The 15,356-nt window shown below is 38.2% G+C and overlaps 1 protein-coding gene across 1 annotated transcript in view; it reads right to left on the bottom strand.

Moving 5' to 3' along the window:
• Positions 1-15,356, bottom strand: part of TM9SF3 (transmembrane 9 superfamily member 3) — a 57,895-nt gene that overhangs the window by 26,246 nt on the left and 16,293 nt on the right. The window contains exons 3-6 of the mRNA XM_065922988.1: positions 9,144-9,266; positions 6,165-6,325; positions 5,073-5,150; positions 1,885-2,016 (exon numbers count right to left, since the gene is read on the bottom strand). Of these exons, the coding sequence (XP_065779060.1) occupies positions 1,885-2,016; positions 5,073-5,150; positions 6,165-6,325; positions 9,144-9,266 (494 nt within the window). The remainder of the gene's footprint in view (positions 1-1,884; positions 2,017-5,072; positions 5,151-6,164; positions 6,326-9,143; positions 9,267-15,356) is intronic.

The following is a 15,356-nucleotide window of genomic DNA, read 5'->3' on the forward strand; positions in this document are numbered from 1 at the left end:
AGATGCTATTCTTGACATTACATCATAACTATGGCTCACGTATGACCAGGGCCCAGGTGGAGAACAAAAGAAAAGATTAAAACCAGTACTAGATGCCCTAGCAATGCAGAAATGCCCCTTATAGCCTGGAGCCTAAGAAAATACATGGAGAATATATTGAATAGTTAAATATTATTTAACCGTCTATCAGTCAGTTCAGTCACTCAGTCATGTCCTATTCCTTGTGACCCCATGGATGGCAGCACACGAGGCTTCCCTGTCCATCACCAACTCCCAGAGTTTGTGCAAACTCATGTCCATTGAGTCAGTGATGCCATCAAACTATCTCATCCTGTCCCCCCCTTCTCCTCCTGCCTTCAATCTTTCTCAGCATCAGGGTCTTCTCTAATGAGTCAGTTTTTGGCATCAGGGGGCCAAAGTACTGAAGTTTTAGCTTCAGCATCAGTCCTTCCAATGAATATTCAGGATTGATTTCCTTTAGGATGGAACTGTTGGATCTCCTTGCAGTCCAAGGGACTCTCAAGACTTCTCCAACACCACAGTTCAAAAGCATCAATTCTTTGGTGCTCAGCTTTCTTTATGGTCCAATTCTCATATCCATACATGACTACTGGAAAAACCATAGCTTTCACTAGACGGACGTTTGTTGGTAGAGTAATGTCTCTGCTTTTTAATATGCTGTCTATAGTGCTCTTCTAAGCAAAACATTCAATTATGACTTTTCAACCTGAGTAAGCAAGTATCTAAAATAGTGTTTCTTAACAAATATCAATCAGTCCCTCAAGATAATCTCTGGGTTTCTTTTGGTGGTGACAGGGGAGGGGGAGTGGTCTGGGTCAGCTATATTTGAGAGGCAGCAAATATTTCATGTTTTCATACTGTTCTTGGGGTTCTCAAGGCAAGAATACTGCAGTGGTTTGCCATTCCCTTCTTCAGTGGACCGTGTTTTGTCAGCAACTGAACTGAACTGAAATAGTTCATCAAGCCTCTGATATTTCACAAGACACATATGCATATTAAAGTTTTAATTTAACTGTTTTCAAAACTTATTTAATGATGGAGCATATCTACACAGAATATTCATTAACAACTGAATCACTTTGCTGTACATTTGATACTAACACAACATTATAAATTAACTACACTTCATTTTTTAAAAAGGGAAAAAAAAAAAAAATAGCCATTAACATTCCCTGATAGTCAGGACTCTGTGCTTTCACTGTCAAGGGCATGGGTTCAACCCCTTGTCGAGGAGCTATGATCCTACAAGTTGTGCAGTGTGGTCAAAAAAATTAACAAACAAACAAACCACACTTTTGCTCATTTATATAATTTCTATATAAATTTCTATATAATTTCTGTTCTATAATTTAGTAAAAATAATTTCAAAAGCAAACCTCTGAACAATCTGAACTAAATGTAAATCAATCCTTCCACCAACTCTTAATTTCAAGCAATATTTAGCAGCAGTAGAAAGATACCAATACAAGTCGACAACCTCCTAGCTGCAATTCTGAAATCAAAAGCTCTGAAAAGTGAGTCTGTTTCACAAGCCTGACATATCCTTCTCTGGTGACAAATCTCAAGACTGAACTAACAAGAGATTACTTACACTGTTTATTTGTCCCACTTAGGGTGAACATTCATATGTTTTGCTGAAAACACATTAATGTATTTGATTGTAGGACATTTAATCAGGGCAACTTAAAAACATTAAAATATTTTATTAGAGACCCCTCTGGGAGTTTATATCTTTCTAAAGTCTGAAAATTCTGAATTCTTAAGATCAGCTGATCTCAGGATTATAAACCTACTTCCAATATTCAAAAACACTTGAGTTCAATTTTTTTGTAAATATAATGTATTAATAAAATGTTTGCTTACCATGTCATCCATTTCTTCTTCTTTACTATACCGGGCATAATCTTTTCTTAAAGTTCTCATTAAAATCATTGAAACTAAGCCCACCAAGAAGATAACCATCATGAAGGAGTTGAAAATTGAAAACCAGTGAATCTAGAATAATAGAAAATAAAGTATTACTTACATGAAATACCAGTTACAAAATTCACAGGTTTCATGATGACAATGGAATGTTTATGCAAAAGAAAAAAAAAAAAAAACACAAAAATCTTCTAAAACTTTTACATGAAAATCCAAAATTAAAATACACTGAAGAAGAGTAAAGAGATTGGCTTTCTTTCCAGTAAGCTTCAGATGCATTAAAAGTATGATACTGTATATATAGATTATCACAATCAAATTGTACAAATAAAGTACAATTTGGCCGCATGAAGTATGCTATTCAGTATTACAGAGAAAGAAAATGGGTTTTGGAGTCAAAACACAGTTTAAACACAGGCCCTGAACCTGTTTTCCTTCATCAAAGAGGAAGGAAATGATACTGTATCATAAGTGATTTGTACATTTTAATATATATGTAAGCCACATGTCATTATTGTCTGGCACAGGTCAGTGAATACTCAATAAATATTAGTTCCCTTCCCTCTAACTGAGCAACAGCTGGAAAACCTCATCAAAATGACAAGACTAAACCATCATAGTTGGGTGCTGTGGACTTAAGCCACCTTCCTATCCATAATACAGAGAACTCTGATGTACTCCATAGTTTGTCAACTTCCCCAAGGCTCTTGACTTTGATTTCACCCATACATTTGTCAAAAAATTACATTCAGATGCAGCACATCTGACTTCAATTATGTCTCTGGCACTGTCCATCAATTTCTTTACATTTTAATTCCCCAAAATTCTTCCTTATGGGTAGTTTCAAATTTTCTCTTCTCTCTCATTTCATTTTTTCCCCTCCCTCTCCATTCCCACGCCATCACCTCTCACCTGATAGCTCTAATGGCCTCCTACATGATGACCTTATGTTTGGTCTTTCCCCTTCCTTTCAGTCTATCCTGTAACAGTACATATTTCTGAAACATCATGTTCATATATTGTTTCTCTATTCTAAAACTTACAGTAACATTCCCTATTTTTTCACATATCAAAGTGAAAGTGTTAGTCGCTCACTCATGTCCAACTCTTTGCGACCCCATGGATAGTAGGCCACTAGGTTCCTCCGTCCATGGGATTCTCCAGGCAAGAATACTGGAGTGGGTTGCCATTTCCTACTCCAGGGGATCTTCCTGACTCAGGGATGGAACCCAGGTAGCCTGCACTGCAGGCAGACTCTTTACCTTCTGAGCCACCAAGGAAGCTTGCATATCAAACCTAAACTATTCACATATAAAGTTTATCACAAAAGTATCTCTTAAGATTTATAAATGCACTATATAAAAATAGGTTTTTACAAAGATTTGCTTTTGTTGCTACTCTGGAAATTAATGACCCAGAAAAGGACAAGAGAGAAAAAGTTATACATACATATATATGTGTGTACACACACACACACACACACACACACACACACACACACACCTCATAAATTTTTTCAGTCAATTTATCAAATTTTTGAAAAGACGTTTTATACAGTTACTGTTTGGTAATAAGAAAGATATGCCCCCAAATGTTAAAATTTCTAGCAAAGCTGTCTATTTTCTAATCAAAGATGCAAACTTTAATACCTATTATAATGTACTACTAATAACCTGACATTTTATAATATTCCTTTATCCCCCAAATTATAAAATAAATGTTGTATGATTCTGAAGTTATTAACCAAGGGAAATATTTCTTTAAAACAATAAAGAAATGAGATGTCACACAGCAGTGACTAACCCTATGAACTGCTGCCTCCAGCGCCCTCTAGTGTTGCTAATCCTAAAAGTAGCACTCCAGGTTTACCACAGACATTAGAACAGTGGAGATTAATATACCACCAGTGCTGCTTCTTCCTGAGCACCTGCTATGGAAGGTTTTATACCAGAGGTTTTATAAACATGGTCAAATGGAGTTTCACAACAACTCTGCAGAGTAGTAGAGTTGCAACCCCCGCTTCACTGCTGAAAAGAAGCTAAAGAACTGAGTCCTCTCATCAAGGTTACAGTAAATGACAGAGACAGAGTTTACATGCAGTTGGAGCTCCAAAGTCTGTGCTGGTAAGTCACTGTATAACAAACAATCCCAGTGCATCACAGTAGATCCCATCCACTACTGCCTACTCAAGGAAAAAGGTTCATTAATTCTCCCCATCTTCTGCATCGTCAGTTTTGTATTCTTTACGGAACCCCATCAACATACAAAAGTGTTTTCCTTACATTTCAAAAAACAAAACAAAAAACACCCCAACTCCCTCCTGATCCCATCTTTCCTGCTGACTACTACACCATTTCTTCACTCCCATCAGTAGCCAGACTTGTTGCCTCCAATTACTCTCCCCTCATTCTCTCTTACACCAGCTCTGTTGAGATTGTGCCCCACTACTATACCAAACTTGCTCTTTGTCAAGTTCACTGATGACTCCAGATGAATCCACAGTTACTGTCAGTACTCATCTTACTGACCCATCAGCAACAATTCAGAACTAATCTTTCTATCCTTCATGACAGACTTTCTTCTCTTGGCTTTCAGGATACCATATAATTCTTTTTTCACACCATACAAGTATCTCTTCAGAGCTCCGAGCTGGTTTCTGCTTTTCTCTCTAAACTTACACTACTGCTCCCAGTGCTCAGTTCTCGGTGCTCTTCTATTTCTATGCACCCTTTCTTGGTAACTGCATTCAGTCTCACAGCTTTAAATACTACTTATATGCCAATGACCACAAAACTTCTATCTATAGCCCAGGCCTCTCTCCTGAACTCCATTTGACAGATCCAACTAGCTGGTCATTATCTCCATCTGGATGTCTTGAAGACTTGAAAAATACTATCTCCCAAACTGTACTCTGATTGTCCCCAGCTCTCCAAACATAGCTTTGGCCCACAGACAGCAGCTCCACTTTAACAGGTGCTCAGGCCCCTCTGCGCTCACATCTGAAATCAGCACTATAGTGAAACCTTTGAGATTCGCAGCCCTCACACTGTGCCCTACAGATGGCAGTTGCTTACTGTGTGACTGACTGAAGCACATACTGAATGTCGTGAAGTACACAATTTACCTACCCTGTGTTGAAAGAAGGATGGATCAAGATATTTATCAAATCGATCTTCAAATTTTACATCTGATTTTTTCCATTTTACCTGAAAAAAAATTTTTTTTTAATATCAAGGACAGTAAACAATACTCTGAGCAAAATTTGAAAAGATTTATACTCTTAAGAATAAGAAATTTGAGAAATGGTAGAAAGTTACTACAAATCTGAGAAGTTGAAATATATGATTAAAAAAACTACCCAACTTCCCTCTCTGTGTATTAACAAAACTTATGACTTTACTTAGAGTGACCTTTTCAGTTTTCAAGGACTATTACCTGTTAAATTCTCTGACCTCATAAATGTGGTAATAATTAAATAGACAAAATAAATAATCTGAATATCTTTGTCTCTAGATTGCATTAGTTTTATTACAAAGATCATGTTTCTTTATAAATATAGCTATGCAAATATTATTTGTACTAGGTACATATGCACAAAGCTTGAAAAACTTTCAAGACTATCTAACAGCAATGGACTCATTCTAGTTACCAGGAAAAGAAACTCGCAAAGAGAGAGGCTACCTACATCAGATTTCTCTTCTTTCCACTACTTTTAATCATAATAGAAAAGAATTAACTTGACAGCTGCAAAGGGCTCTTACTCTGCAAGAGCATCTTATTCCATCTGATAAAGCAAAATATGGTAAACTATACTCATCCAGAAATTTTCAACATAGCAACATCTCTTAATTTGCAACAGTAAAAAGGAAAGACAAGGAGCACTGCTAAAATGTAACCATAAGAATACATGGCTGGGTTAGCTAATTGCTCAGTTATAATGGTAAACTTTGCTGAAGCAACTGGTAGGTAGGTCCTGCCATTGCATAACAGGTGTCTATTACTACAGACCTAAAGTAAATCTCCTTGTTTTCAGGAGGCTTACTTACAGACACTGGGGAAATACAGTCTAATAAGATTTTTACTCTATAAGTTAAATACTGAGCAGTATTTCTGTTGAATCCCATTTCAAGCTACATTTTCATTTACTGAAGTTGTAAAACTTAATTTTTGATGTTAAGTTACAAACACTTCTTCCTGTATACAATTATTTTAATACTTACTGAATATGACATCTGGATTTTAGTATTGGGAACCAGTTTCACCTTTCCTTCACTAGTAAGATTAACATCAACAATTCGATTTCCATTAAAGCCTATTTCAAGTTTTTTATAGGTCCAAAGATAATAATCTTCTCCATTTTCATCTGCTTCACCAACTATACCTACAAAAGAAATAACACTTCACACAAGGTATGTAACATCACTTAATATTTAAAACACATTAGAAACTAAAAGCTCAGTAAAAAGCATTTTTATAAAAAACAGCAACATTACTATTATTCCTTACAGTTAGAACAAGGAAAAGCTGCAGGCTGGACTTCTCTTTGTTAACTACTTGGCAAATACAAACCATTTTCACTTCATGGTAAAAGAGTGATGAACAGCTAAGCATAATCTATCATTAATTTGATCCTCAAAGTTCATACTTTGATCCTCAAAGTACACCTTCACTGTAATAATTATGACCATATACTTTATGTTCCCTGATATCTCAAAATTTCAAGGAAGCACTATATTACCATTTGGCAAGATTCTCAGTTTAGTGGCCAAACTAAAATTAAAACCAAGGTTTCCAGAGTTCCAGTCTCATATTTTCTCTAGTAACCTATGATCAATCCATTCCTAATAGTTGTACATATGTATATACATATTAGTCGCTCAGTCATGTCCAGCTCTTTGTGACCCCATGGGCTGGAGCCCACAAGGCTCCTCTGTGCATGGAATTCTCCAGGCAGGAATACTGGCGTAGGGTGCCATTTTCTTTCCAGGGGATCTTCCCGATCCAAGGATCAAACCCGGGTCTCCTGCACTGCAGGCTGATTCTTTACCATCTGAACCACCAAGGAAGCCTAACTTAAAATTTAAAATGCCTCCTCTTTATACCTCAAGTCTTAGAATTATCCCTAGAATTTTGTCAACAAAATGACAGAAGTGTTGAAGATAAAAAATGGTAATGAGGCAATAGTTAAAATGATCATTTTGATCACAATTTGGGACACTGAAGGAGAAGACCCAAACAAGGAATCAGGTAGTAGCTGAGGACCATCTCTGGTGCCCTCACACTGTCAGTTAGTTATCCAATGTTCCCTATACCCAAGCCTATAAATTCATTAGAAAATCTTAGGTTCTAAAAGTTACTCCTTGGGTCTTCCCTCTATGATCAGTGCAACTCATGAAAGCATTAGGGGGGGAAAAAAAAGATCATTTTTTTATTAAGAATTATTTGCTTATTAACCAAAACTGCTCTAATTGGTACAAGTTCAAGGAATACAGATGCATTTTGTTTGAGGTTGTAGAGGGATAATAAAATCTACCTAATAATTAATTTCATGGAAGTTTATTTACCCATCTTCTCTGAAAACTCTGAAGGTGGAAACACAATTACATTATATAGGAAAGTATTCTCTGAGGGACTTTTAAAAGACCTAAAACCTTTATCCCAAGAAAAGCCAGGTAAAGATTTGTTTCTGACAAGGTTTCCCATGGTTCAGACATTCTAGGACATTCAAAAGTATCTGCCCTAAATATGGCAGAAACCTAGAGCTAAAAAGGATTTATGTTAAGACAGGAAAACACAGCTGCCATGTTGCTATGGAGGCCGAAGAAATGACTGGAAAAGCCGAAGGTTCCAGGCAGGAAACCCATAAGCAATGCAAAAGAGCAGGAGAGGGACTTGCTCTCTCACCAAAAAGAGGAAATCCAGATTAAAGGGTTCTCCTAAACTACAGGCTCAGAAATCTTCAGCGAATATTCAGCAGATCTTCCTGCTACCCTCAGAGCTGGTCACAGAAATGTCTGTTATACTAATTACAGTCACTTACATGAAATGCTTCCTATTTATACCTAATTAACATGCAACACAGTAATGATGCTGCATGCAATTATATCTTGAGAGTAACTTTCTTATAAATTCCATCTTAGTCATAGTGTTAGTCGCTCAGTCATGTCCAACTCTTTGCGACCCCATGGACTGTGGTCTGCCAGGCTCCTTCCTCTCTCCATGGGATTCTCCAGGCATTAGTGGAGTGAATCGCCATTCCCTTCTCTAGAGGATCTTCCCAACCCAAGGATCGAATCCAGGTCTCCTGCATTGCAGGCAGATTCTTTACCGTCTGAGCTACAGGGAAGATCCTTAATTCCATCTTAGTACCATATTAAACTCTGAGTTGATATGTTCAGTCTTGCAATTTGCTTCTCATGAATATATCAGTCTGCTAATAATTTTAAGAATTAGAATATTAACTATATGTACTAACTATATATAAGAACAAATGTCCAAATATCAAAAAACAAACAACAACAAACGCCACTAAGAGAAAAATGTGATCAAACATACTGGCTATGACAGATGGCTGTGCTTTTGCATATTAAGTAATTTATAATCAAGTCCAGCACAAACAATGTTTGGATTTTGCATAAACTGATACTACTATTCCATTGCTCCTCTCTATCAGCAGAGATGAACACGGACATACAATATAAAAAAATAAAACATAAAAAAGTTTAAAAAATTTTTAAACATAATAGACTTTTAGAAAATAACACAGAACTAGCGAAACAAGACATTCAGGAGACTCTTGTACCTAAAAATCATACCACCACAGTTCTGCATGAGATAAAGCCAGAATATAATTTTAAAATCCTATTCAGTCCCTTTGATTGTATTTGATAAATTAAAATAAGATATGAGAAAAATGGGGGCAAGAGGAATATTTCAGACTGTTCAAAGCACCTTTTAATCTCTTGAATCTGAATATTTTTACTATATAAAAGTTATATTTTCAGGAATTTTCATATAACACAATGTCAAAATCTTTCAAGTAACAGGAGACCATATAAAATTGGTGTTAAAATAATTCTGTGGAAAAGAGTGAAAACACATTTATTGATTCAGTGTATAATCACCTGAATAGTCATTACAGAAATCTTGCTAATTATGCAAATATCCCCCAAACTTTAAATGTAACATACAGTACTTACCCCATATTGGTAAGTCATCTATGTACATCTGGTACCAGTAGTGATTTTTGATAGCATACACAAATGCATCTCTCTTTTCTTTATCTAAGTCAATTTCACAGTAAGTGCCTGGCATCACATCATCTACGTAAAATAAAAACTGCAAATCAGCACTCTCGCTTGCAGAAGAGTTACAGGAAAATTAGCACACACAAAAACAACATTTATTGAAGTTGAAATTTCTACTCATAACAGTTGAACCTGGGTGATATATATATGGGAATTCAGTATACAATTCTTTCCTCTTTTGTGTATGTTTAAGATTTTCACAATAAAAGAATTTTAATCATCTTTATTTTTCAAAGATATCTTAGTGAAGAATGCATCTCTTACAGAAAGAAAATTATATAGAACATTTACAGAAAAACTTTCAAATGAATCAACTGATTTTAAAACAGAAATGAAAAGCTTAAAACACATAGGAAAGCTTCATTTTATACAAAAACTCAAGAATATAATTCTAAGTAAAGCCAACAATGTCTAGCTATAAGATCTCTGTGATAAGTATTCATTTGAACATTCTTAGAAGTGCAAGTCACTGGAGGCTTCAGATTCTATGAAAAATGCCAGTGACTTTTCATAATTTGGAAAACTAAAAGGTAAACCTCTATCCAGTAGGTGTCACTGTATATAAATTACTGGAAAGTTCCCTCGAGATGAGTCATCTCCATTCTTGACTGCTTTTAAAAATACTGTTATCTGAAAATACTGTTCAGATGCTCTCTAACTTATAAACCTTTCAAAAATGTGCTTAGGATGATTAGTTTCTACACAAAACAAAACAAAATCTGAAAAACACTCTACATGACCAACCAAAGGACTGAACTGTTTTTTTTTATGTTAGTTAAGCAATGAGGGGAAAAAAGAGAAATCAACCTTAACAACAACAAAAAAGAAAGCATAGATGTTTGTTTTTAAGTTCTCCTGTACTAGAATACTGGTTATTTAGAAAATGAAAAACAACTTCCTCCAAGAAACAATGTTAAATTTCTCAAATTTCTCAATGCTGATTAAAATAACCTAAACATAAATTGCAGCCAAACCATAGTTAACAGCCATCTATAAGGTTATTTAGACCAGAAGTAACAATCTGAGGTGTAACTCCAGATACCACCACCATGTCTCCCCAGTCCTCAACAGAGAGAACAGCTTCCCCTCATTACTGCTCAGCCCAGAGTGGATACCCCAAAACTGTAAAACCAAAGATAGCAAGAAACACTGAAGTCCCATGAAAGAGGGACAGGGTAATACTCTCACTCTCAAAGTGGGAGAAGAAAATTGCTTTGTATCCAACAACAGGCAAGTGTGGCCTTGAAGAACAAAATGAAGCAGGGTGAAGGCTAACTCATTTCTGCCAAGAGAATGCATTGGTCACAGCAAATACCCTTTTTCAACAACACAAGAGACAACTTTACATATGGACATCAACAAATGGTCAATACCAAAATCAAATTGATTACATTCTTTGTAGCCAAAGATAAAGAAGCTGTATACAGTTAGCAAAAATAAGACCTGGAGCTGACTGTGGCTCAGATCATCAGCTTCTCATAGCAAAATTCAAGCTTAAACTAAAGAAAGCATGGAAAACCACCAGGCCAGCCAGGTACGACTTAAATTAAATTCCCTGTGAATATGCAATAAAGGTAACAGATTTAAGAGATTAAAACTTGTAAATAGTGTGCCTGAAGAACTATGGAAGAAGGTCCATAATACTGTACAGGAAGCAATGAACAAAACCACCCCAAAGAAAAAGAAAAGCAAGAAGGCAAAGTGGTTATCTGAGGAGGCCTTAGAAATAGCTAAAAAACAGAAGAGAAATGAAAAGCAAGGAAGAAAGAGAAAGGTATATCCAACTAAATGCAGATTTCCAAAGAACTGCACAGAGACACAAGGCCTTCTTCAATGAACGGTGTATAAAACAAGGAGAAAACAACAGAAGGGGAAAGACTATAGAGATCTCTTCAGAAAATTGGAGATATCAAGGGAACATTTTGTCCAAAGAAGGGCACAATAAATGTTAGAAACGGTTGAGACCGAGTAGACACTGAAGAGATGAAGAAAAGATGGAAATAATGCACAGAAGAACTGTACAAAAAGGATCCAAATGAACTGAATTACTACAATTGTGTGGTCAGTCATCCAGAGCCAGAAATTCTGGAGAGCTAAGTCAAGTGGGCCTTAGGAATAAAGCTTAGATAATAATAATAACTAATTAATATTAATAATAATTAGTTAGTAAAGCTAGTGGATGTGACAAATTCCAGCAGAACTATTCAAAACCCTAAAGGATGATGCCATCAAGGTATTGTATTCAATATGTCAGCAAATCTGGAAGACCCAGCAGTGGCCATGGGACTGGAAAAGGTTATTCCTCACCCCAATTCCCAAGAAGGGTAGCACTAAAGAATGTGCTAGCCATCGGACAATCACACTCATCTCCCACGCCAGTAAAGGAAGTTGCTCCGTTGTGTCCAGCTCTCTGGGACCCCATGGACTCTGGCCCGCCAGGCTCCTCCGTCCATGGGATTCTCCAGGCAAGAACACTGAAGTGGGTTGCCACTCCCTTCTCCAGGGGATCTTCCCAACCTAGGGACTGAACTCAGGTCTTCCACATCACGGGCAGATTCTTTACTGTCTAAGCCACCAGAGAAGTCCCTTATGCTAGTAAGGTCATGCTTAAAATCTTGTATGCTAGGCTAAAGTGTTATGCAAACCAAGAACTTCCAGATGTCCAAGCTGGGTTTAGAAAAGGAAGAGGAACCAGAGATCAAACTGCCAACATTCACTGGATTATAGAGAAAGCTAGGTAATTCCAAAAAAGCATCTACCTCTGTTTCATCGACTACGCCAAAGCCTTTGACTGTGTGGATCATAATAAACTGTGGAAAGCTCTTAAGGAGATGGGAATACTAGATCTTTTTACCCGTTTCCTGAGAAACCTGTATGTGGGTCAAGAAGCAACAGTTAGACCCCAGTATGGAACAACGGACTGGTTCAGGACTGAGAAAGGAGTAGACAGGGCTGTCTGCTATCTCCCTGTTTGTTTAATCTATATGCTGAGCACATCACAAGGAATGCCAGGCTGGATGAGTTACAGGCTGGAATCAAGAGAGGTGGGAGAACAACCCTCAACAACTTCAGATATGCAGATGATACCACTCTAATGGCAGAAAGCGAAGAGGAACTAAGGAGGCTCTTGATGAGGGTGAAGAAGGAGAGTGAAATAACTGGCTTAAAACTGAATATTGAAAAAACTAAGATCATGGCATCCGGCCCCATTCAGTTCAGTTCAGTCGCTCAGTCGTGTCCGACTCTGAGACCCCATGAATCACAGCACGCCAGGCCTCCCTGTCTGTCACCAACTCCCAGAGTTTACTCAAGTCCATCAAGTCGTTGATGCCATCCAGCCATCTCATCCTCTGTCGTCCCCTTCTCCTCCTGCCCCCAATCCCTCCCAGCATCAGGATCTTTTGCAATGAGTCAACTCTTCGCATGAGGTGGCCAAAGTATTGAAGTTTCAGCTTCAGCATCAGACCTTCCAATGAACACCCAGGACTGATCTCCTTTAGGATGGACTGGTTGGATTTCCTTGCAGTCCAAGGGATTCTCAAGAGTCTTCTCCAACACCACAGTTCAAAAGCATTAACTATTTCATGGCAAATAGAAGAGGAAAAGGCAGAAGTAGTGACAGATTTCCTCTTCTTAGGCTCTAAAATCACTGCAGATGGTGACAGCAGCCATGAAATTAGAAGATATTTGCTTCTTGGCAGAAAAGCTATGACAAACCTAGACAGTCTGTTGAAAAGCTAAGACATTACTCTGCCAGCAAAGATCTGTATAGTACAGGCTATGGTCTTCCTAGGGGTCACAACGTACGGTTGTGAGAGCTGGACCATAAAGAAGGTGGAGCACCGAAGAATTGATGCCTTTGAACTGTGGTGCTGGAGAAGACTCCTGAGAGTCCCTTCGACAGCAAGGAGATCAAACCAGTCAATCTTGAGAGAAATCAACCCTGAAGACTCGTTGGAAGGACTGATGCTGAAACTGAAATTCCCTTATTTTGGTCACCTGATACGAACAGCTGAGTCACTGGAAAAGGCCCTGATGCTGGGAAAGATTGAGGGCAGAAGGAGAAGAGGGCGTCAGAGGATGAGATGGCTGGATGGCATCACTGAAGCAGTAGACATGAACTTGGGCAAACTTTGGGAGATGGTGGGGGACAGAGAGGCCTGGTGTGCTCCAGTTCATGGGATCAAAAAGAGTCAGACATGATGGGGCGACTGAACAACAGCAACAATCCAACAACAGTGGCTCCTATACATGCTTTCTTTCTACCCAGGCCCCTTCAAGGCAGCAAGAAATTGAGGGTTTTCATAATGGCAAAAACTGAGACTGAGCACAGGAGAAGGAAGAGAGAATTAAGAAAGAGATTACTACAAAAGGAGCTAAAAGAGCTGCCAGCAAGAGGGCTCCAAATGGGATTTCCACAGATTGTGTTAATGCACCAAGGGCAGCAGGCAACTGGAGCTACAGAGGGGAGAGCCAGAACCACAGGAAGGTCCAGGTTAAGCAGCAACGAATGGCCCCAGCGGCCGTGGGTGAACTCACAGCTACCTCTGCAAGGCCATCAAACTCCGTGTGTTAAATCAGACATTCACTGATAACTGTCATTAACAATGCAGTAGTTTCCCCGATGAAGTTATGAGGTATACAATATGACATTTACCCATATGAAGCTTTGAAAAGATTCCTCACAGTCTGAACTTTAGCTTAACCCTCTCTTTCCCAACTATCTACCATCCTCTCTCCCTATACTCCAGCGAAAGTCAACCACCTGCAGTTCCCATACCCCTTGTGCTCCCGGGGCCTCTGGATTTTTCTGTTTGTAGAGTAAACCCCACCTCACGTGTCTATCCTCGAATCTTTCCCATTCCTCAACCCTGTCCCCCGCAGAGTGATCTGATTCCCCAACCCTTTCACTGCTCAAACCACCCAGCCTGCCCCTTCACTGAAGCCCCATGGCTTTCTTTCCATACCTCCTACAGCACCTAGGCCTGCACCACCTAGAATCTCACACCAGTACCTCAGATTCTCAAAAAGACCATGAGGTCTTGAGAGCAATGTCTATAACTGATCAGAACCTTTTTCAGCTCCAGTTCTGTCTGTTTCAGTATCCTGCACAGAGCAAGCACTGAACAAATAAACAAAACATTTTAACAGATTTTAAGAGCATGATTTTCCATTTATTTGACAAGGGAAATTATTAAGTATGCACACATACATGCATCTGCCTGTGAATGGGGGGAGGGGGGTGTGGATGTGTGTGGAAGAAAACACCAATATAAGCAAATGAAATTTCTCAGCTGAGTATCTCAGAAGAAGCGATAAAGCAGTCTTGAAGACTATCTTTCAGTGATATAAAATCGAGAAAATAAATACTGAGGTAAAAGAGAAAACATCATTATGGCAGGCTATAATAAGAACCTAGGTTCGTCATATTTGAATGAATTCCTCTTGCAGGCATGTAAGCAAATACAAACATCACCAATAACTGAAGAGCTTGGTCGCTCAACTGAAACAAGCACTTCCCTCTGGAGAAAGCCACTTTGAAGACAAGGAACGTAATGCTTAAACTGAATATACCAAATCACTACTCAGCACTCTACATGACTGGAACACAATCTGAAACATCCTTCACCACAAATCACGACTTTAAAATTACAATAGGATATACCCTTCTCACCTGCTCCAGTAGTCTTGCCTGGGAAATCCCATGGACAGAGAGCCTGGGGGACTACAGTCCATGGGTTCACAGAGGAGTTGCACACAACTTAGCAACTGAACAACAATAACATACTCTTCTCACGTGAAATACACACCTATGAATCCTGAAGAGGATGCAATTAAGATCTTACCAATGCAAATTTTTTTTTATGGGGGAAAAAGAAAACCAAAGTTATAAAGTAGCAAATGTCAACACTGATCTTCCAAACAGAAAGCAAGGGTATTTCTGGAAACTACATGCCAGTAAATCTGTCATCAATTCTCAACAACACTCCAGACTAATAACTGAATAGACAGTGAAAGCACTGAAAAAAGAATGTGATAATTATTCATGAATTCTCTAAGAACATATCACGCCTTCCTTTGTTTACTTTCTCTTTTGATAGCATT

This window comes from Muntiacus reevesi, chromosome 2 (genome assembly GCF_963930625.1).
Source record: "Muntiacus reevesi chromosome 2, mMunRee1.1, whole genome shotgun sequence".
NCBI lineage: Eukaryota > Metazoa > Chordata > Mammalia > Artiodactyla > Cervidae > Muntiacus > Muntiacus reevesi.